Source organism: Eulemur rufifrons, chromosome 7, assembly GCF_041146395.1.
Source record: "Eulemur rufifrons isolate Redbay chromosome 7, OSU_ERuf_1, whole genome shotgun sequence".
NCBI classification, from domain to species: Eukaryota; Metazoa; Chordata; class Mammalia; order Primates; family Lemuridae; genus Eulemur; species Eulemur rufifrons.
This window is the reverse complement of record NC_090989.1, coordinates 190,990,294-191,017,916: the sequence shown is the minus strand read 5'-3', so window position 1 is coordinate 191,017,916 and position 27,623 is coordinate 190,990,294. Positions and strand designations below refer to the sequence as shown.

General features: G+C 46.9%; 1 protein-coding gene across 12 annotated transcripts in view; it reads left to right on the top strand.

Annotated features, from left to right (window-relative positions):
* The first annotated feature begins 7,076 nt into the window (after positions 1 to 7,076).
* FAM193B (family with sequence similarity 193 member B) overlaps positions 7,077 to 27,623 on the top strand; it is a 34,304-nt gene continuing 13,757 nt past the window's right edge. For 2 of the 12 annotated variants that reach the window (XM_069476212.1, XM_069476205.1), the window contains exons 1-4: positions 7,077 to 7,364; positions 22,868 to 23,110; positions 23,757 to 23,985; positions 25,554 to 25,944. In XM_069476212.1, the coding sequence (XP_069332313.1) occupies positions 7,155 to 7,364; positions 22,868 to 23,110; positions 23,757 to 23,985; positions 25,554 to 25,944 (1,073 nt within the window). In that variant the 5' untranslated portion in view covers positions 7,077 to 7,154. Of the gene's footprint in view, positions 8,449 to 13,930; positions 13,995 to 16,769; positions 16,872 to 22,867; positions 23,111 to 23,756; positions 23,986 to 25,553; positions 25,945 to 27,623 lie in introns of those variants that run through there. The other 10 variants (XM_069476211.1, XM_069476204.1, XM_069476210.1 and 7 more) reach the window with 8 other exon arrangements.

The window sequence follows — 27,623 nt, the reverse complement described above, 5'->3', positions numbered from 1 at the left end:
CACCCTAAGTCTCCTCCCCTAGGTTGTTCTTGCCCTCTGCTGCTCAAGGAGATTTTTAACCACCCTTCTGGGTTTGGGTCAAATCTGCCCCTTTCAGGAAAGTAACAACGTCTCTCTCTCCTCTTCCTGAACTTCAGTACGGCTTCAACCTCTAAACTCCACAGGGCTTCTCTGCAGTTCTTACTGTCTCTCCGTGCCACGCCCATGCCCCCACCTTCCCGCCCCGCCCCCATCCCCACCCCCCACCGTACCAGCCCCGCCCCTGCCATCCGCGCCGCGCTCCCTGAGGTCCGGGTTGTCAAGTTCCTCCCATCCCCACCTCTCAGCACCCATCACGGGCAGCTGCCCGGCAAATTGCAGAGGGCAAGCCCCTTCCCCTCTCCGAGGCTGTTACCCCATCAGCAAGACCGGGCTAAGACAACTCCCGCCTCGCTGGCTTTCCGCGAGGGTCAAGCGCGGCGGGGACTGGAATGCGCTCCGCGCGGCCTTGGTTGAGGTCGAGGTGGCCCGTCGGCGGCGTGGGCCGGGAGACTCTCCCCAAAAGGCGGTGGGGACCCGCAGCAGCTGCGGACGCTGATGGGCCGCGGTGGGGGGCTCTACCTCGAGGTCCGCGAGGTGAAGTGCTTTGTCCTGGAGACCCGATGGCACCGTGGTCCTGGGTACCTTGCCCTCCCCCCTCCGAGGCCTGGGAGCGGGGGCGGTGTGTGGAGCCGCGGGTCAGCTCCGGCCGCGCCTTTCCCTCCCCTGCCCTGCCCGGGCGGGCGCGGGTAAGAAACGGGAGACCGGGTAGGAAATGGGGGACCTCAGGTGGCCAGAGCTTCCCTGCCCGCGCCTGCCAGGGTTCGCGATGTCGAGGAGGCAAAAAACCTAGGCTGGAGGGGGGAGGAGAGAGACATGGAGAGCTGTGGGCAGGCGCCTCACTCTCAGACCGCTGGATCAAAGGTCAGGGGTCTTTCTGTTTCTCCTCTCCGACCCCTGTGACTCGAGGAGGTCCTCGGTGGGGTCTTGATCTAGGGGTGCATGGAGATGCCTCTCCTTTGGGTACCTACAAGACAGAGCTAGACCCCACTGTGGAAAAGTACCAGCCCTCCCCGCAGTGGATCTACTTGTTTGTCTTTGTGAAGGACCCGGAGAACAAGGTGAGGCAGGCCTTGGCCTCCTGCAGCCCCCAGGCCTCCAGCTTCAATACATTATCCCCGTTTCCCCACTGCTCAGACGAGGGCCTGTCTCCTCACAGGCAGGAAGGCTGAAGGAGGGGCGTGCTCTTCATAAAGGCAGAGTGGTGATTGTGCTTGTATATTGGCAGTGGTGGGCTGTCTGAGACTTTGCAGCTCAGTGTCATGCCATTTCCCTCATACCCGCCCCTCTGGCTCGGCCTGTGGGGGTCTTGGACCTCGGATACTCCCAGAGCTTCTCTCCTGGAAGCTGGTGCATAGCCAACTGCTACATGCTCACTGGAGGTTGCTTCCTCTAGAAACATTTGGTTCTTCTGTATGGCCCTCAAGGCAGCTTCACCTTTTCTTCCCTGTCTCCCAGAGAGCACAAGATCTGCATTCACCTTGAGTCCACCCTGTAAATGTTGTGGTATATAAATACAGATCTTTTTTTCCAATGAAACTTTAGTGCCAAACTAATAGGGCTGTAAATGTAAAGCAAACACTGGACTTTGAAGACTTACTATTATTATTTTTTGAGACAGAGTTTCACTCTGTTGCCCAGGCTAGAGTGCTGTGGCATCAGCCTAGCTCACAGCAACCTCAAACTCCTGGGCTCAAGCGATCCTCCTGCCTCAGCCTCCGGAGTAGCTGGGACTTACAGACATGCACTACGAGGCCCAGCTAATTTTTTCTATTTTTAGTAGAGACAGGGTCTCACTGTTGCTCAGGCTGGTCTTGAACTTCTGACCTCAAGCAATCCTCCTGCCTCAGCCTCCCAAAGTGCTAGGATTACAGGCATGAGCCACCACACCGGGCCTGAAGACTCTGAAGTCTCTTCTCCCTTTGGGAGATTTGTTTCCCAAACAGCTCTGCAAAGTCAGGCTCTTCAACACTGTCTGCTGTGTTTTCTCTCTTCTCCTGATGGTCTTCCCTTGAGAGTCCAATACAGGTTCAATTGTTCTTGCCTGATTAATTAGTGATTGGGAGTAATTACCATTTACTCTAATAAAGCAATCTACCAGTAATTTACTATTTATTTCCTAGAAAAAGAGTATCTGGTAAAAAAAAAAAAATACAGCATTAAAACTGCTGTATAATGGTTACTGTAACAGGCCTTAGAGCTTCAAAGAGGTCAGGGCAAAAGCCAGCAGCTTTGCCTTCCCAGAGGGCCTCACCCAAACATCCCTGTTTCATTCTTTCTGTGTCCCAGCTCCCTCACCCTCAAGGAAGGTCCAAATCTCACCCTGGGATTCAAGATCCTTCACACATGACCCCACCTCTCACCCTCTCCAACCTTATTTCTTTTTTTTGTTTGTTTGTTTTTGTTTTTATTTATTTATTTATTTTTTGAGACAGAGTCTTGCTCTGTTGCCCGGGCTAGAGTGAGTGCCATGGTGTCATCCTAGCTCACAGCAACTGCAAACTCCTGGGCTCAAGCGATCCTACTGCCTCAGCCTCCCGAGTAGCTGGGACTACAGGCGTGCACCACCATGCCTGGCTAATTTTTTCTCTATATATTTTTAGTTGGCCAGATCATTTCTTTCTATTTTTAGTAGAGACGGGGTCTCACTCTTGCTCAGGCTGGTCTCGAACTCCTGACCTCAAGCGATCCACCCACCTTGGCTTCCCGGATTACAGGCGTGAGCCACCTTGCCCGGCCCCCAACCTTATTTCTTCTCTAAACTTCCTCTCCCTCTCTGTTGAGGTTGGGAGGGTCCACTTTAGGCCTTCCTGCCCAAAGGTACAAGCCCATTCTCAAGGTGAGAGAGAGGAGGACTGAGGGAGAGGAGAGGAGTTGGTTGTCTCCCTCAAAAGGTGCTAAGAAATTCCTCTGCTATGCTGAGGTCCAACTCCAGGACTCAAGGAGAGGAAGGGCTTCTGATCTGCCTTCTTCTGGCGGAAGCAAGTCTTCATGGATGCCCACCTGGGATGAGGGTGAGGAGGCAGATGGTGCTCAGTGATCACTGGGGCTGGCTGAAGCACATACCTATGCAAGGTATCTTTTCATACATATCAGAGCAATCTCGTATGGGTGGAATTACAGCCAGCCAGGTCCCGGGCGGGGAGCCAGAGGCCAGAGTGGCCTTCTGTTTGGGGTAAGGGAGCTGATGGTCTAGGAGCCTTGCGGGCCCTTAGGTACTGAGCATCACCTGTGTGGATGGGAAACTATGCAGAGATGGTTATCTAGTTTGCATTGCTGTTATAATTTTCCCTTCCCTCTTCTCCACTCAAGCAATTAGCTCTGTGCCTGTTGCCTTGAGGCGGGAGTGGAGAGTAAATCACAGGGTAGGAAGTAGGAGAACTTGAAAACCTTCCTGGATTTGGGGTTCCAAAAGCCCAAGCCCTCACAGACCTGAGGGTTTAGGCCAGTGGCCTTCAAATGTTTGCTTGCATTCCCCTAAAATCAATTTAAAAAACTACACACGCTCTCACACAAAACAAGCTACATAAATTGTAGCATCCAGTGCACAATGAAAACATGGACCCCTTGTTCAAACATTAAGAATTTCAAGAAGGCAACAGCATGGCATTAAGCCAAGCACAGAGCCCTTCTGAGTGTGGGGCCCTGTGGGGCCACATGGTTATGCATCCATGAAGCCAAGCCTGCTCTCACACATTAAGTTAACATGTAGAAAAAGTAAGTTTAAACACTTGCAAAAGATGCAATTTCATTATACTGTATATTGTATACTTGCTTTAAATGTAGTTTTCTTCCAGTTTTCAGAGCCACATGATAAGCTAATTTAAGGCATGAGAAATGTTTGTCATGACTGCTCATCAACATTGAACAGATAAGCAAACTGTGCTACTTCCATACAATGGACTACTACTCAGCAATAAAAAGGAAAGCTATCACTACACATGGATGAATAATTATGCAGAGGAAGAGAAGCCAGGCAAAAGAGAGTATATACTGTATAAAAATGCAAAAGAAAGCAGATCAGTGATTGTCTGGGGAGAGGGGAAGGGGTGGGAGGAAAGGATTATGGTTGGGGGAACCATGTGGCAGAATTCTCTCCAATGGTGTGTGAATGAAAATGACGTATGGTCATTTCTGGGTATAGCCAATAAAAATGCCCAATGCAACCCTCACTCTGTCTCCCTTCCCATCCTCTAGTTGAATGAAGAGGACTTTGTGAGCCTAGGTAAGGGCAGAGCCACAGGTAGGAGACTGGATCTCTTGAGTGTTTGCAAAGTTCCTTCAACTGGCTTTGGCCTGTGACATGAACTATGTCTAAGGTGTTCAACCCTTGCCACCTGTAGTTTGTTACAGCAGCTAACCAACCCTGACTAATACGTAGTCCAATGTAATCACCCTGCTAGAAGAGAGCTGGCTGGGCCCCTCAAAGTAAGGCTCCACACAAGGGCTCAGGCCAGTTCCCTGAGGCTTGCAAATTGGGCTCAGTAGGTGGGTCAGCCTTGGGGGACAGTCCATATTGCTGGGCCAGTTTTCTCATGAAGCTGTGGAGCAAGGCCTGAAATGTGGGGAAGCAGACAGTCTGGTAGCCACAGAAGGGGCCCTACTGCCCATCGGGCTTTTAAGAGGTTCTTTTGATGAATGTTCTGGGACAAAATAACTTTCTACTCTGAAGCCATTTTGGGCAGTCTATCCACATTCGTCTTCCTCAAAACTTCCTGTTGCCAAGCCTGCAGTTTCCTTCCTTCCAAGTCTCTGACCAATGGATGAAACCAGTATCCAATGCCCAGGAATCGGTGTGCCTTTATTTCAGGGTCTCTGCACTGACTTCGCTTTTCTACACCCTTAGACCCTCTCTGAGGAAGCCTGGAACACCCTAGCAATCCACTTCTGGCTGGAGCCAGCATACCACTTGGCTTTAGGTTTTTCTTCCTCAGTCAACTCATCATAAACAACTGTCCACGAGACCACGAGAGGACAGGCAGGGAATGTAAGCAACTTGCTCAGGCAAACTACTTGTGCTTTAGGACTTGCATGGACACAGTCCATATGTGTCACTTCCTCTTGATGATGGAGTGCTGCTAGCCACCTTTGATTTTATGGCTGAGTAGGTCAGATAACACTAAGCACAGGTTACATAGTCACCTGGTATGCCATGATTGGGTATCCAATCTCACTAGACCTCTGGAGCAAGCCAGGAGCTATTTCTCAAAAGGCAAATAACTATTTGCTCCAAAATCCAATGCTTGAGTATTAAGGCCAAAGCTGGAACTACTTACTCTGCAGCCTGGTAAGAAAACCTTTCTCCTTGTTATGATCCTCCCCTAAAGTTGGCAGCTTTCAAGTAATCCAGTAACTGATCAAAATAATGTACCCAAATATATCTCTGTTACCTCTCAAGTCTAAAGAAGCCCAGCAAGTACTGCACCTCTTTCTTGGCAGGGAGTGTGATGTACAGCAGCTTATCCTTCGTTTTGTAGGGAATATCTCAACACACCCCAGACCCCTAGGTAGCTCATTGACTAGACAAGCCCCTGTATATTTGTGGGATTTATTATCCATCCTCTTATCCACATGATGCCTTACTAAGTCATCTAGGGTAGCTGTTACTTTCTGCTCTCAAGGTCCATCAGGATGATGTCATTGGTGCCACAGTAGATTAAACTGATATCCATTAGAATGGTGATTTAGTAAAAAATCCCTGTAAACTAAGCGTGTCCAGACAATGACATACCCCTGAAGCAGTGATGGTTTACTGCTGTCCCTGCCAGATGAACGTAAACTACTCCTGATGTTTAGTATCGAAGAATGAGAATTGACTAGACTGCTGGTTGCCTTTTATAGGTCAACACTGTGCCAATCTGCTCCAAGAAGGACCACATCTGGAAGAGTTCCTGGGGTCCTTACCAGGATAAGTCTATCATAATGCTCTATCATTCTTTAAGGCCATCTCTCTTTTATTCTGGCAAAATTGAAAAGGTAATAGTGATGTGATGGGAATCACCCTGCATCTTTCAAATCCCTGTGATGAGATAAAGTACTATTTTTGATTTATGTTCTTGGTAGTTAAGGAGAGCTCCAGGACCTTCCATTTTGCTCTTCTTCTCAAAATAGCCCTTGCCGCATGCATTAGGAAGCCAATGTTAAGATTCTGTCCCTGTCGATGATATCAATAGCACCTCTCCATATAACCACCGTATGGTTTCGGTGGCCCAAGCATAAGCAGACTGCACTCAAAACACTTAAAAAAATTTTGTACCATGTGCATGTTTTATACAGTATATTCACAAAAAAGGGAGGGAGGAAAATCTCATTTTTAACAATTAAAAATATAATCATCAAGTTTTTAAAATCCTCTCCTGAACATATCACATTTTTGGAAACACCGACCTAGTACGTGGCCTGGTCATCTCGTCTTTATTACACTGGTCGTAACTATATATTCACATGTCCACCTTCCCCACCACATTCTGGAACAAGGAGCCAGATCTTAGTCCCGCCGTCCCAAGCGCAGAACGCTGGACTCTTAGTGGACCGTAAGTTGCAAATAAAGACCTAGACGATGTCTTCGTCACTTTCAGCTCAGGCTGTCCACAAGACCATGAATTCTGGCTGGAAGATATAGAGCAATCTTTTGTACGCCTTTTATTGCCTCAATTTTTCTCCGCTGCAAAATGGGAATGATCCGTACCTACCTCGCCATGCTGTTAAGAGGCGTCAGGCGATGGAGGTGAAAGTACCATGGCACTATAGAAATTAAAGCTCCCAGGGCGATGCAGCAAGATTACCACAGCGATACACGCGTTCCTCCCGCAGGTCGCATCCTTACAGTCTGGGGGAGGGGTGAAGGACGCCTCCCCCCCAGGCTTTTAGCCCACGGAACTCCGGGTGGTGACCTTTTTGAAAATGGCGCAGGCAGCCTCGGGGGCTAGTGCGGCGGCGCGGACTCCGCGTGCCCTCTGACCTGCTGGCAGTGGGCGGAGGGGGAGCCGGGCGCCGCCATATTGCCTGTTGTCCTGTGAGGGGAGCGGCGGCGGCGGCGGCTGCGGCGCGAGTGCTGAGAGGGAGCGAGCTGCAGCATGACTCGGAGGCGGAGCAGGCCGAGCGGCGGCACGGGCCGGCGTGAGCGGGCTCGGGCTGTGGGGCCGCAGAAGCCGCAGGCGCCCGAGCCCCCGCCGCCGCCGTGCTTGGAGGCGGGAGCGGGTGCAAGGCCCCCGGAGGCGCCGGCGGAGCGCGACCGCGACGGCCCCAGGGAGGAGGACGAGCCCAAACTGGCGCCGGGCCCGCAGGTAGGAGCGAGCGAGGCGACTTCGGCTGCTCGGTCGTTTTCACCTCCATCCTGAACTGCCCTGCCCTGGCTGAGGCCGGAGCCTTCTCCCCAGGTCCGGGGCTGAGGCTTTCTCCCCCGGGGTGAGAATGGAGGCTGATCCCTTTCTCCAAAGCCGAGGCTCGGCCGGTCCTCCTGCGACCAGGCTGAAGCCGTCCCCCCTCCCCACCGCCTCTGAGCTGGAGCAGAGGCTAAGCGTTCTGGCCATACACCCACACAGGCACTCGGCTCTGATCCTGAGTCACAGCTCGGCTCCCTGCCTTCCACCTCCCTTTGGGCCCACCTGCTCCCTCACCCACCCCGGCCATCTCAGGGCGCCAGGGCCTGGAAGGCTGCAGCCTCTTCCCTCTCTCCCGGGAGCGCCTCCTCTCCTTCCCCTGCACTGCTTGCAGCCACTGCCCCCTCAGCAGCTGTGCCCCCAGCATCTGTCTCCTGGGGCCTCCCTCCTCTGCCTGCCCAGCAGAGCAGTTGGAGCAGACAGCCAGGCTGCCCAGTAGACTTTGTGGTGGGGCTTCTGCACTGAGGTGGAAGCCCAGCAAAACCTGCCCTTTCTCCCCTCCATACCCCTAGCCCACAAGGCAGCCCACCCCGACCCTCAGATCCCTCCCTGGTTTGGAGAATCCTGCTGAGACTGAGCATTAGCAGTATTCTCCAAAGATTCCAGCTTGCCACCTGGAAGAAGGTCACTTCCTTTTGAGCAAAAGAGATAATGGGAGGCACCCTGCCAGTGTTCACTGAGAGGCGGGGGTGGCATGGGCTACAGTTGCTCTGGGAGGGTTGTGGCACCCGGGGCTGGGTGGCTCTCCCTAAGCTTGCTCTGACAAAAGAGTTTTTGAGTTGGTCTTTTGGCTGAGCCTGCCAAGGAAGGCAGGCTCCTGCAGGAGTCTTGGAGGGTCGGATGCAGCGCCGGATGAGGATGAGGCGTGGCGGAAGATGCGTTTGGCTCTGCAGACACTGCATCGGGCAGCAGGGGACTCTGGGAGGCTGGTGCAGCCAGAACGCATGGCTCTTGACAGCCTTCTAGTAGAATCTCTGGAATTGTGCATGTGAGTGGGGATGCCGTTTGGGGTACCATTCCCAGAAAGCCTTCCCTGACCTCCCCAGTTGAGTCAGGTGCCCCCTCTGTGCCTCCCTCCGGGAGACTCCCCATTCTATGGTGACATGTTCTGTTGATGTGTCTGTTCCCCACACTGAACTGTAAACTCCACAGGGGCACAGACTAAGTCGTCTATCTCTGATGACATGCCTAGCCCAGGGCCTTGCTGATACAGAATATAACAGAAATACCTAGGTAAATGAGTGAATGACTTAGTTCAGAAACTGTGCTTATTATAACCCAGTTTTGATGCTGATCTCCTTTGTTATCTTAGATCACAATAAGAAGGGTTTAAATTAATGAAAATGTCACCTCTTATTGAGTGTCACAAGCCCTATCTTCACCCCCAACCTCCTACCCTGGGCTGACACTGGTTCCAAAGAAGACTCCCCAGGTTGGACTATACTCTCACTGAATCTGGCTTCCAACCCTGAGGCTGCTCCTCCCTCTAGCCTACTGTAGGTCCTCCTGGGAGTGCTGTTATCCAAAAAGGGAGAGTGGGAGAAGGGACAGCCAGGGAGCTGTTGTCTTCTCTCCTTCCCATTCAGACCATATCATACTTTAGGGTCCCTGCCACATGGAGGTGCCAAAAAGCTTGGATGATGGCTTAACAATTCAGTTTTTATTGAGGACACAACTTTCCCAAGAGCTATAAGCTTCATTAACTTCTCTGATCTCTAGGTTCCTAGCTTGTTCTTGTCTACTCCACTGCTTGATCTGCCAGTTCATTCATTTATTCGTGCCAGGCACTTTACATGCTTTCCTTTTAATCTTCCCACCTCCCCTGTATTTCTTCTAAACATTAGCACAAATGTGATTAGTTAACTATTGATGTTATTATTTGTCTATTTTTATATGTAGACTCTGAAAGTGCAGGAGCCATGTCAGTCACCGTTGTACCCCTGTGCCTGGTGATTAACAAATGTTAATGAACAAACTGAAAGATATAAGTATTATTACCCTGTTTTTCAGATGAAGAAACAGAAATTCAGAGCAACTAAACATTTGCCCATAATTAAAACAAAGCATCACGGAAAAAAAGAAAAAAAAAGTAAACATTTGCCCAACTGACTCCTACAATAGTTGTCAGGCCAAAAAAAGAGGGGAAAGGGACACTTTTATATACTTTGGGACATTTTTAACAAAACTTGTATTTTTTACTACATCCACAAAGAAGTGAAACAAACTGACAAACTCTATTTTGATTGTGCCCCACTTTTAGCTGAGGGTGAGGGTGGGATTTGGATGCTAGAAGCAGGCTTTTGTGCCCTGTTGAAAAGTCCCTGGTGAGAGTAGGGTTCAGTTATTCCTCTGCCTATGGGTGTGCCTTTGGTGAGGCACTCTGGCTCCCAGCGCTGCTCTAAACCCTGTCTAATTTGAGCCAGTGTTTTAAAAATCAAAAGATTTCCCATAAATCTGGATCTATGCCTTCTCTCAAAACGCTAAAGATCTGGTGATGCTGGGCCCCACACATTTCCACAAGGCCAAAATCTGTAGTCTCTGAGTGGCAGCTGACCTCTTTAGGTAGCATGTGCTGCTCAGGCCTCTCTGGTTCTCTCCAGGCCCCATCGCTCAGTTGTACAACCTATGCACATTTAAATGCAGGAGTTCAATTGGGATCCCAGGAGTCCTTAGTTTCAGTTGTTTTAGGCCACTAAACCACATTGATCTGTTCCCTAAGAACCCAAATCCTCTTTACTTCCCAAGAAGACTAAGACACTTACTGCCTTATTAGCAAAGAAAAAAACAAACAAAAAAAGAACTTAAAAAGCAGTTCAAGGAAGCAGTGAGGAATAATGTTTACAGAGTTGAGTTGAACTTCCAACTCAGCTTCCTTCTACCTTTGTGACTCTGGGCACATTTTTCCTCTCTCTGAGCCTCATCAACAACTTCACAAGAGAATGTGAAGCAACCTATGTAGCATCTAGTACGTAGAGGCTTCTCACTCAAGAATAGGAGTCAGTGCTGACAGAAGTTGTACCAGGTGGCCAGCCAGCCTGAGTGTTCTCACCTGCTAGTTCTGCTTGCTATCTTTGGTCTCTCTCGGACCACTCAGCTTGTAATCCAGGTGTACACTCACGGATAAGGCCCCAGGAGACTTGCTATAATAGAATGTTAAACCAACAGTTGATGGGGGTTGGAGGTGAGGTCATCCTACCCTTCCCTACCCCTTGTTCCCCTCTACCTCTGATCTCTCTACAACATCCCCTGGGACTGGGCCCAGTTTAGTTTAAAAGGACTCTAGAGACTTGGTTCTCCCACAGCTCCCTCAAGGAATTAGAGCAGATGATCAATCAGCATCTTTAATAAAACCATCTCATTATATTTAATTCACTCGGCAAGCATCAAAACAACCTGTGTGCCAGGGCCTTTATTTGGGGTGCACAGATGGGTGAGATAGTCCCTGTCCTCAGGGACTTCTCCCTTTAGGGTCACTGCCCACCCAGCATGCACTACTTCCATTGCCAGTGGGAGAAAATGACACTGTAGGGATCCCTGCCACCTCTGGTGGTTCTTTGTAAGCTAGTAGAGACTCACAAGATAGAGATGCCAAAAGCCCTTTGAAGATGAAGAGTTATCCACTCAGGGTTTTGGTTTTTGTTGGGGTTTTTTTTTTTTTTGAGACAGAGTCTCGCTCTGTTGCCTGGGCTAGAGTGTCGTGGTGTCAGCCTAGCTCACAGCAACCTCAAACTCCTGGGCTTAAGCGATCCTCCTGCCTCAGCCTCCCGAGTAGCTGGGACTACAGGCATGCGCCACCATGCCCAGCTAATTTTTTCTATATATATTTTTAGGTGACCAGATAATTTCTATTTTTAGTAGAGACAGGGTCTCGCTCTTGCTCAGGCTGGTCTCGAACTCCTGATCTCGAGCGATCCACCCACCTCGGCCTCCCAGAGTGCTAGGATTACAGGCGTGAGCCACCGTGCCCGGCCCACTCAGGGTTTTAAATTTTTAATTTCCTTAAAATGTCCCAGAGCTGATATGTCTGATATCAGATGGATGATCCTAACACCTTTACTTACTGCACCTAGAAGTTTTGAGAGCAAGGTCTATGTTTTAATTCGTTTTGTGGGTATGTATTGTGCATGGTCCTTATTGCTCAATACATGGCTGTTACACTAAATTATAATATTAAGTAAAAGAAATAAGTTAGGTTTCTACCATTTTTATTCTCTTTCTTTATTTTTTTATTTTTTTTGAGATGTCACCTGGACTAGAGTGCCGTGGCTTCAGCCTAGCTCATAGCAACCTCAAACTCCTGGGCTCAAGCAATTCTCCTGCCTCAGCCTTCCAAGTAGCTGGGACTACAGGCGTGCACCACCACACCTGTCTAATTTTTTCTATTTTTAGTAGAGACGGGGTCTCACTCTTGCTCAGGCTGGTATCAAATTCCTGACCTCAAGTGATCCTCCTGCCTCAGTCTCCCAGAGTGCTAGGATTACAGCCACCGTGCCCTGCCCATTTTTATTCTTAACCTGCCCCCACTGCTGGGCCAGGCTAGCAGTCATTCATTCATTTAGGCCAGCCAGTGCACACATGCTGTGATGCCCAGTCTTCCTCTCACCTGGCATTTATTCTGCGAACACTGACCAACCCCTGATCTGTGCCAGGACCTAGGCTAGCTGTAAATGCAGAAGTGAGTCAGATGTCCCTGCCCACAAGGAGCTCATAGTCTAGATAATATGTATACAGTAATTGCAGTTTAGAAGAAGGTATGGCATCTGCTTCCTCTGAGTAAAGGTTCAAATCCTAGATCCTATTGAGATCTAGTAAGTGGCCTTTGGAAGTGTTTTAGCCTCTTGGTTTGTTTTTTCATGTATAAAATGACAGTGAATCCAGGCTTACAGGGTTATGTTAAGGTCCAGCAAGTCCTACATGCTTAGCACCAGTGGTAGCTATGAGTATTTTAGATACTTGGTGCTGAGGTTGCCCGAAACATGATAACCTAGGGGAGAATGAGTAAGAGAAGGCTTCTCAGAACTGAGTCTTCAAGGTTAAGTAAAAGTTCTCCAGAGGACAAGATGGGACAAAGGGGTCTAAACAAAGGAAGTAGCATATACAGAGACCCAGAGGTGAGAATTACCCAACTCATTTAGAGAATGGGGAGAGAGATCAGGCTGGAGGAGTTAGCAAGAGGAAACTGCACAAAGAGGTTTGAGTTTTATCCTATAGGCAGTGAGGAATCAACGAAAAGTTTTGAATAGGAAAGTGAAGGTGATGTGCTTCAGTAAATTCTCTCTGATAGCACGTGAGGAAGTAATTCTCAGTGGGAGAGGCAGCTGTGGTTGCTTGATTCCTCCTCTCTCGCCCCAGCCTTGCTAATCATCAGAACCCCTGTGCTTTGCTGGACACTATCCCAGACCTACACAATCAGAGTCTCCAGGTCTAGATCCCAGGAATCTATTATGGAATTGTCCCAGGTGATTCTGACATCTGGCTGGGTCTGGGAACTGCTGAATTGAGAGTGCCATGGGGATCCTTGAGGAGAACTAAGGTATTGTTCAAAGAATGGGATTTCCCAGGGAGGAGCTTTTCCATAAACAGAAATAGAAACAACCTTCCCTCAGGTCTGCCTTATTAATGATAGTAATAAGACAACTGCTAATTTTCCCTTGTGTATCAAAATGCTTACCCTGCCTACTATGTGCTACAGCCTCTGCTGAATGATTGCAGTACAGTGATTCATGGGACACAGGCTATGTCTTTGAAAACCTCACAGTATTGTGGAGAAGACAGATTTCAACCACTAGGACATATGTGATAAGCTCTATTCTAGAGATATATAAAAAGGTGTCAGGGCCTCCCAGAGCCAAGCCCAGTTCATCTTCCGTCTATGGACTTACCAGGATATAACACTCAGACTGAACCAAAAAGAAGAGGCAGAGGGAACAGCATGCACAAAGGCTTTCTGCTTTATATATTGGGGGAAAGGAATGTGTGCTAGTCCTTTGTGGCAGGATGTGCAGAGGCAGAAAAGGACTGAGGAGAGTCATATTCTAGAAAGGGCCCTGTTTTTGTGCCGTCTGGTTTTGTGCCCATGCTTACACCCTCATCCTTCAAACTCTAGGCGGCTCCCAGCTAAATGGCTGTGAGGTTATGCAGCCTATGGGTGAACATGATGCAGTCCTATAGGCCATCTCCCCTTTATTCCCTACCCAAGGGTCTTAGCTCCCTTTGTGATTTCCCTGTCCATTCTGAAATGAGTAGATTTCCCTCTCTACTCTGAAAAGTGATCTAGGGAAACTAAAGCAGAAAGAAGGGGCCGGAGGGACAGCAAACACTGAAGGTTCTTACTAGGAAATTACAGCCAGAAAACATGGACTTGGGGGTTCAAAGAGGCCTTGAAGGTCACTTGTCTAGTCCTCTGTCCCATGCTTCAAGTAATTAATTTGGTTTGGTCAAATCTCAGGGAGTTTCCCTGTCATTTCTTCCAGGACAGAAGAGGAAAGAAACTAATGGGTATTGAGCACCTACTGTGTGCCAGGCCCAGACCAGGTACTGTACATAATTTATTTCCTTCTGTCCTCACAACTCTATGAAATGTGGTTTTATTCCCATTTATAAATGAGGAAAGTGAGACTCAAAACTATTGAGTAATAGTCCAAAATCATACTGAAAATGGCAGAGCTGAGATTTGAACTCACAGCTCTCCAGAGTTCATGCCCTCTCCCCACCCCCACGCCCCGTGAGTAACCCATGCTGGGGTTAGTATTAAAGTGGCAGTTTGGCCTGAGGATCCAGGTAAATCCACAGCTTGTCTTTCCTTGTAGCTGGTAGTACTCAGGAAGCAGATTCAATGGATGAGCTAGCCTTGTGGGGTGGGGGTCACTAGAGTCAGAGAGACTCACTGCGCTATCCTTAATTCAGCTTGTACAACCAAAGAGGATTCTCCACAAACTGGTCTTATGGTGAAAAACAGATGTTCTGCCTCCTGGAAGGGCCTGAGCCCACAGCCTGAGTGGGAGGTTTGGGTAAAGGGTTCAGGGCACTAAGGTGGGGTTGTGTCAGTTCTCTGATACTTACTATAGCTCTGTCAGCATTAGAATGATTTGAGATTCTTGGCACTGATTGCCCTCTCATCAGTGGCTCAGAGTGATGCAGCCATGCCTTTAGCATAGCATGTCAGGAAAGGGGCTGGTTTGTGTTTTATTTATTTTTATTTTAAACTTTTTTTTAGAGATAGGGTCTCACTCTGTCACGCAGGGTGGAGTGCAGTGGCACGATTATAGCTCTCTGTACCCTTGAACTCTTGGGTTCAAGTGATCCTTCTGTCTCAGCCTCCTGAGTAGCTAGGACTACAGGCATGTACCACCATGCCCGACTCATACTGAAATTTTTTGTAGAGACGGGGGTCTCACTTATGTTGCCTAGGCTGTTCTCTAACTCCTGGCCTCAAGCAATTCTCCCCCTTTGGCCTCCCAGAGTGCTGGGATTGTAGGCATGAGCCACCACGGCTGACCGACTGTGTTTTAAATTCTATCCTTTGTGTCAAGCTGCTGAGACATGAGCCAGATGGGCTTTAAGCATTGATTCATTTATTCAGTGAATGTCTGCTGTGTGTCAGGCCCAAGCCAAGCCTGGGTTCTTGGGCATACTTAAATGACCAAGATCCACATCCTGCCCACAAAGAGCTCACATTCTACCAAGGGCTTGGGGACAGACAGAGAATGGCATATCTATGGCACAGTGTGATAGGTGCTATGCTAAAAGAATTAGTTCTACTTAGCCTGGGCCAGCAAAAGGTTCACTGACCTTTGACCAGGATCTTAGGGGATGAGTAAGAATTTGCCAGGGAGATGTTTCCCAGCACGGAGCATAACGGTTGATAGGAGGTAGGGACTCTGAGAATGTTTGTTGGATGAGGGAATGAATGGATGAATGGAAAAATAAGTGATGATAACTGGGCTGATGAGTTTTTCTAGGCTGGGGATTAATCATTTTCTCCAATTCTGAAAGGGAATTTTAGCTGCTATTATTGTCCTCTACCTGCCTTGGTGACAGAGAGGCTGTTGGAGTTAGGTGCCTCGAGAGTAGAGTGCTCTAATGGGCCATTTTAGAATAGAGTTTTGAAGCTATTGCAGGGCAGCTGGTTAGATACAGCATGTGTCTTGGGGGAAATCCTGTACAAACATACATGAACTCTTGAGACTAAACGGAATCCATTGGAAGGAATGAGACCAGGTTGAGTGCTGGAAATTCAATCCAGCTTCAGAGCAGTCCTTGACAGCTGCCCGGTCTGGTAACTGGGGTTATTCCCAAATTGTGGACAGAAGGGCCAAAGTGGAAAATTGAGTCATGCCCTCAGAGAGCTACCCTGATATGCCATAAACTGTATAATCATTGTTAATAATTACTATTGCCCATTGTGCACCCACTGTGGCAGGCACCACTAGAGGCTTTGCATCAGCAGCTTTCAAAGTGGTCTCGGGACCCTTTTACATTCCTAAAAATTATTGAGGACCCCAGAGAGCCTTTGTTTATGTTGGTTTTACCTATGGATATTTACCAAATGAAGCATTAAAACTGAGAAAGTTTAAAAATATTTAGTGAGTAATTCATTTAGGAATAACAATATTAAAGCTATCACATTAACATAAATAGCAATTTTTTAATGAAAACTATATTTTCCAGAACAAAACAAAGTTAGAAGGCTTGTCTTGTTTTCATATGTGCAAATTTCTTTTCATCTGGCTTAATAGAATAAAACTGGATTCTAATATATGCTTCTGTATTCAGTCTGTTGCAATATATTGTTTTGGTTGAAGTATATGAAAGAAATCCAGCTTCACACAGATGTATAGGTGGAAAAAGGAGGAGTGTTTTAGTAGCCTTCCCAGATGATTGTAGGTACTCTTCTTTACAATATGAAATTTGAGACCATATAAATGACATTTTTATACTCATTTACGTTAAAATCCATGGGTCCATCCAGCACTTTGAGTGGATCTTTTACCAGTGTGTTAATTGTGTAACATGATGCTTTGATCATTCGGAAAATAGGTTCACTTAGTTTTGCAGATATTCCAAATGTTTTCCTATTTCTTTACAATACCAAAAGATAACATTTATTATATAACCACAAATTTCATCAGAAAAGTCTTTAACTGTTGGGAAGCTGTCAAGCTCATGGTAGTAGATACAAGTTTTCTGAAGTTCTAATTTTTACTTGAAAGCTTGAATTTTATCATTGGCCACAAATACTTTTAGTTGTTTTCCTTGAAGTAGCAGGCTCATTTTGTTCATTTGTTCTTTTTTTTTTTTTTTTGACAGAGTCTCACTTTGGTGCCTGGGCTAGAGTGCTGTGGCATCAGCCTAGCTCACAGCAACCTCAGACTCCTGGGCTCCAGTGATCCTGCTGCCTCAGCCTCCCAAGTAAGCTGGGACTATAGGCATGTGCCACCATGCCGGCTAATTTTTCTATATATATTTTAGCTGTTCATATAATTTCTTTCTATTTTTAGTAGAGACGGGGTCTCCCTCTTGCTCAGGCTGGTCTCGAACTCCTGAGCTCAAACAATCCGCCGGCCTCGGCTTCCCAGAGTGCTAGGATTACAGGCGTGAGCCACCGCGCCCGGCCCATTTGTTCATTTTTTGAGAAAATGTCTGCCAGTACCCAAGTCTGAGTAACAAGTCAGTCATTCTTTTAAGTAAAAATGGTGTTCCATGAAAAAAGTGACCTCTTCCTTTGATTTTATCTCTTTATCCAGGAAGAGCTAGAATGCCCTAACTTAATACTTCTCAAACAAGACAGAAAAGTCTTAGGCCTGGTCCAGGTAAGGAAGTAGAGAGATTGGTTTCAATGGCTCCAGATGCCAGCCCTGGGCCCTGGAGTGGCCATGGTCTAGAGTTCACCCGGTGCTCTGTGGGGATGTGCACACTACAACATGAATCCCATGTGAGTGGTCCCACCCTCCCTAAAGATTCTGGTTTTGCTCAGAGAGTGAAGCAAAATTATCTTGGAGCTTTTTTGAGCAGATCCAAAATCTGCTTAGAAAACCCTCAGAACTTTTCTTCCTCTTCCCCCATCTTTTGGCTCAGACTAGACCTGTATCCTTAGAGGCTCTGAAATTTAACACATTGACTGCCACGCTAGGAAAAAAAATGTTTCCTTGGGACCACCGTGTTTTATTACGAAAATAGAATAAAAACTTGAAAAACAAAATGATCGTCTCTAATTTAATGAAAAATTTGTTATTTTTTATTGTTTTCTGTGTGTGAGTTATATGCAACTTGAAAAATAGTTCATGGGGCTCCCAAAGTGAAGAGATGTGTGAGTTACATGTGCTTCACGAGGCCTGGGGCTCAAAACTAGCCTGAGTTAAATACAACTCACTTGGCAGTTAATGTGTTAAACTGAGGTGAGCAGGAACAATCAGTTGTTGCCCAGGGCTGCTGGGTTTAACAATCAGTTCCATTAGCCTTTGTGATGAGGAAAAAAATGGCTGGATGTTTCATCCCTTCGATAATTACTGATCTGTTCTTAGTGTGGGAATACTGTGCCAGGTGCTGAAAATACAGCTTGAGAACGGTTAGTTGAAAGTCAGGGTTGACTGACTCTTCAGGGAGTATGGGGGTCACAACTGTCAGAATTTGGAAAATGGCAGGAGAGAACAGTCAAAGGGAACTCCGAACCACAAGTTTTTCTCTATCAAAGCCAAAATTTGAAGGAACGATGGTATTATTGACTAAATATAGCATCTCCAGGGCTTGGGATTTTCACCAACTTCTGAGAGTTAAAGCAGAGATGAAAATGTCAGAGAAAAAATTCCCAGCTCCACAAGGCATTGTGCCCAGGGGCAGGCATCAGGGCCTAGGGTTAAGACATCAGCTTGGGGGTCATTGGGGGTCATCCCCTCGAACTGCCTGGGCCTGAGAGAAGGATTCAAGTATACTGAATGCAGAGGGGACAATGAATAAGCTAGTCTCCAGTGTAGGCTTATTAAGAACAAAACAGGGCCGAGCACGGTGGCTCACGCCTGTAATCCTAGCACTCTGGGAGGCCGAGGCTGGAGGATCGCTCGAGGTCAGGAGTTTGAGACCAGCCTGAGCAAGAGCGAGACCCCATCTCTACTAAAAAATAGAAAGAAATTAACCGGACAACTAAAAATACATAGAAAAAATTAGCCGGGCATGGTGGCACATGCCTGTAGTCCCAGCTACTCGGGAGGCTGAGGCAGGAGGATTGCTTGAGCCCAGGAGTTGCTGTGAGCTAAGCTGACGCCACGGCACTCTAGCCCAGCCAACAGAGTGAGAAAAAAAAAAAAGAAAGAACAGAACAGCCAAGGTGCCTAGATAATAGCTTGAGTGCCTACTGCCTGAATCCCTTGAGCTAAGTGCTTTGTATCTCTAATACTATGGGCAACTTTATGCAATGTAGCTTTTCAGGCCTTGTGTTTCTTCCTTTAATTGGGAAGACAATTGTCTGTCCTGTAAAGTCACTTCCATTTGATGGCTAATCTCGTTTATTTTTGTACCAGTTTGGCTCTAGGGAGATCACATTATTCCCATTAATAGGGGGGCATCTCATTGTTATTCCTGAAGAAGCAGTCTTCCACTCTTCCACACTTTCAATTGGAACCATTCTGGTAGAGGTCCAGGATGGAGAGATGGGCCTTTCACTGTAGGAAGCAATAATTCCAAGCAGTGTCTTCCCAGGCTGCCTGCCAGCTCCGTCACAATGGGGATACCTAACAAATCTGATTTAGCTGCTACAAGCCCAGCTGAGCCTGTGCCTTGAGCCAGGCTCTGTGCTGCCCTGTGAGGGATCCAGATAGGAATCAGACCTGATGCTTGCCTTCTGGGAGTACAGCCTAGCAGAAGAGACCCAAGTTACAGATAAATAAATATAAATAGAAGGCACAAGTACTGTAACCAAGGTATACTGTACTAGAGGGATATGGGAGAAGGGAGGGGAATTAAAAGAGGGATTCTCTAAGAGAAAGCCTGGAGGAGGATGGATTTAAGTTGGGCTTTTGCTCAGCTCAGCTCAGCTACTGATTAGTAAGCGGGAGAAGGAAGGAGGTTTTAAGCAGAGGACCCCCATTAGCAAAAGCATGAGGTAGGAAATTACAGAGAATATTGGAAACTTAAGGAATGACTTCATGGGGTTGAGGGCAGAGATTAAGATTTCTAACAAGTCACCTTAGATTCATCACATGTGAGAGACTCTTGCATTTTTGCAAAATATAGAACCATTTATTGTTTCCCATTGCTCCCATCATGTTAATAATTAATACTGTCACTGGACTAGGTGCTTTATTATATGTAATTCTCACAGCCGGACTGGGCATGGTAGCTCACACCTGTAATCCTAGTACTCAGGGAGGCCAAGGCGGGAGGATCACTTGAGGTAAGGAGTTCAAGACCAGCCTCAGCAAGAGCAAGACCCCATCTCTACTAAAAATAGAAAGAAATTAGCCAGGCAACTAAAAAAAAAAAAAAAAAAAAATTAGCTGGGCATGGTGGTGCACACCTGTAGTCCCAGCTACTTGGGAGGCTGAGGGAGAAGGATCACTTGAACCCAGGAGTGTGAGGTTGCTGTGAGCTAGGCTGACGCCACTGCACTCTAGCCCAGGCAACAGAGCAAGACTCTGTCTCAAAAAAAATAAAAAAAAAAAAAAGTAATAATAATCCTCACAGGCAACCCTACAAGTTAGGACTTAATCCCATTTTACAGATGAGCAAACGGGGGGTAAGTAGAACTTGCCCAGCATCATAAGTAAGTAAGCGTTGGAGGCCCAGGTGAATGACAAAACACAGTATTCCCACTGTGCCCCAGTGCCTTCCCACAAGTACTTTGGCACTAAGTAGAGTCACATTAGTCACATGGTTAACTTAAAAGAATTGTGTATTTACTTTTAAAATAAAACAAAAAACACATACATTGCCTTATACATTTGAATTCTTGGTCATACCTATAAAATCGCATATTGTCAACCGTCTGCATCTGTGGATTCAACCAATTGTGGATAGAAAATACTCATTTAAAAAAATGGATGACTGCATCTATACGGAGCATGTACAAACTTTTTTTCCTTGTTACTCCCTAAAAAATATAGTAAAACAACTATTTACATAGCATTTACATTATATTAAATGTTATAAGCAATCTAGAGATTATGAGAAGATGTACATAGGTTATGTGCAAATATTATACCATTTTATATCACAGATTTGAACATTTGCAGATTTTGGTATCCGTGGGGCATCCTGGAACCGATCTCCCATAGGTACCAAGGGATGACTGTGTATTGTACTTTATGAGCCATATAAAGAATTTCAAGAATAATTTTACTCATACAAGATTTTCAGCTTATGTAATGACTCAGAAACCTAGCACTCAAATGAAATGAAACTATGTAATAAAATTATATGTCCTGGTGTTTGCCTTAAGAATATGTTCACCAATGTGACAGGGAAAGGGACTTGGACATTGGCCTCACCTCCTCTATCTAGAGTTTCTTTTATGGCATCTTGTAGCGGTGGAGAGTCTCCTGGGTACACTTGTCAGAAAGGCTTCCTTTGCCTTAGTTTCTCTGAACAACATCCTTCTCTGTCAACTTTCCACCCCTTTCCGTAAGAAGTTAGTTACTCACCATCAACAGGTTCCTTTTGCAGTTGCCATTTAGCAACTACCTTGCTTCACTGAAATGTTCCCTTGGCAGAGACTAATTTAGACAGTATCTTTTGTGAGTTGCACATGTAAAATTTCTGTCTATCTAGTATTCTTTTCTGAGTTCCTTCTACTTCTAAGTACTCCCAAATGTTTCATTATGCTCCTGGTACTACTATTGGGTTGCTTTCTTTTTCAAGAAACCAGGGACCCAGGTCAGTTGTAATTATACATTACAGATTTAAGGATACCATGATGCCAACTCATTGTGAGAAGGTGATTTCATGCAAGAAAGATGATGGCATTGTTTTATTGGTAGGATGAGGGGTGATACCCTTATTATTCCTTTAGTCTTCTGCAAGCACATGTTACCTAGCAGTGGGTAAGTTTGGATGGTATGTCAGTTAACTATGGTTGCATAACAAACCACCCCAAAACCTAGTGGGTTAAAACAGCACCATTTACTATTTCTCATGAGTCCATTGCTTGACTGGGTGTTTCTGCTGATTGAGCAGGCTTGGCTGATCTCAGTGGGGCTCACTCACACATCTCTGATCAGCAGGCTGATCAACTTGGAAAACTGCTTTCTCCACACGTCTCTCACATCTCTCCAGCAGCTAGCCTGGTCAGGCTCTCTTGGCATGGCAGAGGTGCAAGAGTGAGCAAGCCCAGCTATGCAAGGAAGCAAGTGGAAATGCATACACACTTTTTAAGTTTATGGCTGGCATCTGGTTTCCTGACATCCCAGTGGCCAAAGAAAGTGACATAGCCAAGCCCAGTGTCAGAGGGGGAGGGAATACAAAGTTGCAGGATATAGGAAAGCTGTTAACTGAGGACACTAAAGCAATCGGTCTTCTAGTCAGGACCCTCTAGTGTGAAAGAAAATCTATTGGCTTATATTTCTGAGTCAAGTTTGTCCTAGAAGGGGGAAAAAAAAAAGCCGAAAGTAATGACTGTGCATTGGGCCCATGCTATGGGCATGCACAGGGACAGGCACTATACCTGCTTATGCAGTGATCCTCACAACAACTCTGCAAGGTAGGTAAGAATTGGAACTCAGAGAAGTTAAATAACTTGCTCAAGGTCATCCAGCTAATACATGGTCAGGCAGGGATTAGAATGCATATTTATCTGACCCCAAAGCCCAGGTTCTTCTCACCATACCTACTGCTTCTCAAGAGTACCAGCCAGAACCTTACCTTCCCCCTGACACAATTTTCAGTAGGGTTGATGCTTTTTGACTATACACACCCCTCCAAATTGTTGCTGTGATCCTAATGGAATTGTGCAGCTCTGCAGAAAACCCACATGTTCTCCTAAACTCTCCATTGTCTGAAATCATTCTTTCTTTCCAAATGGGGATTGGTCTGTAGGCTGCACAAGCAGCCCAAGAATTGTGGCCCCTCTCAGACATGCCAGAGAGGGAAAGGCCATCTTCTCTTTAACCTTTAAGATTTGGGGACACCAGGGCATTAGGATGTTTGAGCATGAACTTTGGAGTTAGACTCACTGGGCTTCAACCTCTATAGCCTTGGGCAACTCATTTAACTTCTCAAAATCTGTTTCTTCATCTAAAAAAAAAAAGCGGGAATAAGAACACCTTATTTGCAGAGCTGTTACAAGGACTAAAATTATGTATGTAAAGTGCCTAACCCAGTGCCTGGCACGTAATAAGTGGCATTACTAATACTGTTACCATTATTTCTAAGAAGAGCCTTTCCCATCCTGGGAAACCCTGTTTCTGTCTATTGGGCAGGTCCCTCTCGCCTCCAGCCACTCTATGCAGACTTGCTGCCTGCTATGTCACCGGGAACGCAAAGGCTGGGAAGAAGGTCCTTCTCAAAATGGACTGGTGTTGCAGGGTGAGAAGCTGCCCCCTGACTTCATGCCAAAGCTCGTCAAGAATCTCCTAGGCGAGATGCCTTTATGGGTCTGCCAGAGTTGCCGAAAGAGCATGGAGGAAGATGAAAGGCAGACAGGTCGAGAACATGCAGTGGCGGTAGGTAACCACTGAAAGGGGTCCCTGAATGCAGGAGGGCTGCCTCCCCAAAGAAGTCAGCCTGCTCCTTCCCTGCCCTCAGGTGGCTCTCCTCAGGCAGCCCCTACGCCCAGGCACTGAGGCTCCTGGGCTGCACTGACACAGCATTAGCAGCTTGGTTTCAGATTGGGGGAAGAAGGAAGAAACTTCTGGCAGCCCGTTGGCCCCTCCGGATAGTTTCTGCACAGGATGAGGGCCTGTTCATAGGTACTGGTAGATGGTGATCCTGCCCCCTTGTGGGAGCCTGCTGCCTTTAGCTCTGTGGTAGCCTTGGTCTTCTCCTCCAGACCCTCTCTTTTGCCCAGGATCAGTTTAGCTTCCAGACTCCTGACTGAAAGGCCCTTCCTCTCACTGGCAGTTCTTGCTATTCCCCACAGTTGACAGGCACTCTGCCCCTGCCACAGTCTTTGCACACTTCGTGTAGCTGGGAGTATCACAGCCCCTGCCTGGCCCTCATTTGCCTCTGCCCTGGAGCTGTGCGGATTGTTCTGGCTGTGGCACAGGGGCCTGGAGGAGGAGGGCCTCCTTTGGGTTAAGCTGAGGCAGCAGAGGGTCAGCTCTGATGTTTGCAGTTTGACCATGAGCCTTTTTCTTTCCCCTTCTCCAGATCTCCTTGTCACACACATCCTGCAAATCGCAATCTTGTGGGGGTGACTCTCATTCGTCCTCGTCTTCCTCTTCATCATCCTCGTCCTCCTCCTCCTGCCATGGGAACTCAGGGGACTGGGATCCCAGCTCGTTCCTGTCAGCACATAAGCTCTCGGGCCTCTGGAACTCCCCACACTCCAGTGGGGCCATGCCAGGCAGCTCACTTGGGAGTCCTCCTACTATCCCCGGTGAGTGTCCAAGCTCAGGAGAGAGTCAGGCCCCATAAATGTAGACAGCTGTGCTTTCATATCCATTTTGTTCAAACAAATCATAAGATCAGTTACTAAAATAAGTAAAAATGAAGCTGTTCTCATGGAAGCAGGGGCAGCCTAAACTCTATGGAACTCCTTTCTCAAGACTCTGAACAATAATACTGCCGGTAGAGAAAAATTTACCCCTCAAAGCTGTTACTGGCTCTCACAGTTGTTCCCATTAGATCCTAGAGGGGACCTGGTAAGCACTGTCTGAGTAGGAAGTGGCATCTGGGAGGACCCTCAGGGAAGTAGGACTTAAGTCACCTGACATCTGACCCCTGCAACACCACAGAGGACCTAAGTGACCTTGTCTTCCTAGGCCTTGATTTCCCTACCTGAGGGATAGGTATAAAAGCACTGCACTTATGTCTACAAGAGATTGGCAGTTCAAGCTGTAATGATATTAGCCCGTTTGGCAGCTGTATAAGTCTTCTGTAGACTCAGATAATTCTCAGAGACTCAGAGAAAAAACCTGTGGGCTTTTGGTTTATTATGTAAATATGATTTACTGTCATACTTCTAAATGGAGGGGCTAAGTTCTTCAAAGTGGTGCTGCCCCCAGAATTATGAAAATTGAGCAGTACGTAACTCCATTTATCTTGGTACATAAGCTAGAGAGAATTGTCACAGCCTTTTCCCACCTCTCTGAAATCTGGGTCCCCAGGAGTCTGGCATATCCTGGCTGCTTTGGTCCCTGTGGCCCAGAGGCAAAGCCTTGGCCTGCTGCTCCTTGGCTTCTGCAGACCTGCCCCAGGCCTCAGGAACACCTCTGAACAGGCGAGACCTAGAGACCCTGAGAGACAGAACGCGCACAGCCCCGTTCATGTCAGACTTCATCACCCACACACCTACCTCTCACATCATTCTGCCTTTCCCCAGGTGACCAGAGATTGATAACTTACAAATGTCACATAGGGAGACTAAAAAAAAATATTGCTGGTATTTTAATATGTAAGTGTATTGACTCATATATATGCCACATCTTTCTCCAGCTAAGAATAAAGTTATAGATCAGCTTGTGAGGTCCTTAAGAATCTAGATTTTCAGTTTTTTTGTACTAAAGTTTTGTTTAGGTATAGTGTCACTGTGGGTGGATCCTCAAATCTGTATGCTCTCCACTGGTCACCACAGAATAGGATACATTTAGGACCAGAGAAATTGTTAGGTTAGTAGAAATTGGTCAAAGTGTGTCATCTTTACCTATAAATTGACAGGGGTAATAAATAATGTCTACTTAGAGTGAGAGAGGAAAAAAACAGCAGCGGTGTGGGGTGTTTTGGGGGCCAACGTTCGTGGTGCTTTCTCCCTTGGGCCTGGGCTCTCCTCGAGCCTGTCCAGCCAAGCTGCTGCCCACAGAATCCTCTCCAGCTCCAGAGTACCCTGTGCTGAGAGTCTGCACCCTCTGGTCACAGCAAGTAGGATGTGGTGGCAGTCAGCCTCTGGGCTTTCCTTCCCAGGTCTGAGCTCCCATTCTGACCCCTTTCTCCTCCCTCCGCCCACAGGTGAGGCTTTCCCCATCTCGGAGCACCACCAGCACTCAGACCTCACTGCTCCCCCTAACAGCCCCACTGGCCACCACCCCCAGCCAGCATCTCTGATCCCGTCTCACCCTGGCTCCTTTGGCTCCCCACCTCACCCACCCCACCCACACCTGCTGCCTGCCACCCCAGCAGCACCTTTCCCTGCCCAGGCTTCAGAGTGCTCCATTGTTGCCGCTGCCCCCCATGCCCCAGGGCCATGTCAGAGCCCCCACCTGCCCTCCACCAGCATGCCGCTCCTGAAGATGCCTCCGCCATTCTCAGGGTGCAGCCACCCCTGCAGCGGGCACTGCGGTGGGCACTGCAGCGGGCCTTTCCCGCCACCAAGCTCTCAGCCACTCCCTAGCACTCACAGGTAAGTGCCAGCGTGAAGGGCAAACTCCCTGCTCACTTGAACTTAGAGTTTTCGAAAACTTTGATTGATCTTTGGGGTGTAAAGTAAAAGATAGACTATGGTTTTGGAGGGCTAGAGTGCAGTGGCATCATCATAGCTCACTGCAACTTCAAACCCCTGGGCTCAAGCCGCCCTCCTGCCTCACCTTCCCAAAATGCTAGCATTACAGGCATGAGGCACCACACCTGGCCTAGACTATGGTTCTTTTAATTGTTTTTCCAATTGTGAACGAAGTATGTGTTTATTGTTTTTTTAAAAAAACTTGGAACAATAAAGAACGTATAAAGAAAAAACGTTCTTGCAACCTAAAGATAAACTTCTACCACTGGAATATATTTTCTTCTTGATATTTCTGTATATAAATGACACAGTTATGTCCCTATTTGGCATACTGTTTTATGTAATAGTAATTTTTCAACATTGCATCGTTTCCCCAGTAAAAATTCTTTGAAAAACTTTTTAATAGCCAAATAATGTTTTACTGTATAGCTCTAACATAATTTATCATTTCTCTATTCCTGGCCATTTAGGCATTTCCAGTTTTCTTATCATGACAAATGAGGATGTAATGAGCATCCTTGCACCAGATAGTTTTTGAATGAGTATGTCCTTTAGGGAAATTCCTAGAAGTAACTCTAAGTGCTGAGAAAGGTTGTATTAATGTATGTTTTTTGGTTTTTTTGTTTTGTTTTGTTTTATTTTTTGAGACAGAGTCTTGCTCTGTTTTCCAGGCTAGCGTGCCGTGGCATCAGCCCGGCTCACAGCAACCTCAAACTCCTGGGCTCAAGTGATCCTTCTGCCTCAGCCTCCCGAGTAGCTGGGACTACAGGCATGCGCCACCATGCCCGGCTAATTTTTTCTGTATAGATTTTTAGCTGTCCAAATCATTTCTTTTCTATTTTTAGTAGAGACGGGGTCTCACTCTTGCTCAGGCTGGTCTTGAACTCCTGACCTCGAGCAATCCTCCCGCTTTGGCCTCCCACAGTGCTAGGATTACAGGCATGAGCCCCCGTGCCCGGGCTTACTGTATGTTTGAAAGAATTCTTTGGAGAAGATCAATGTGTATTTTTATATTACAAATCTGACCTAAGTGTATTATGTATTTAGATTTTCCCATTCTAGAATCCCACTGCCCTAAAGCAACCACTCTTGGCAGTTTTTTCCCCTCACGTGTCTTCATTATACTCGGTGTTGATGGTGTCTGTGCAGTTTATACCCTCTGGTTTTCACTTAGCATTACCTTGTAAAAACGTTATGTTCCCGGGTGGTGTTCTGACCCCACAGCTTTAAAGGCTGGAGGACATTGACCATAGTTCACTGTACTCCAGTTGTTGAACATTTAGTCATTCCAATATTTTAACATTATAAATAACATCTCTAAAGATGTCTGTGCTTAAAGCTTTTTTCCTCTTTTGGATTTTTCTCCTTGAAACAGATTCCTCGGAATGAAAAAAAGTTCTCAGTTAAAGGGTGTTTGATTTTGTGTTTTGTTTGTTTGTTTGTTTGTTTTTTTTGGAGAGCTTTCCAAATTGATGTAACTACCAACAATGAGTGCTAGTTTTACCATATTCTCAGGAGCACTGGGTATTTTAATTTTTCTAAAATCAATTTTGCTAATGTAATATATAAAGAACAGCCAA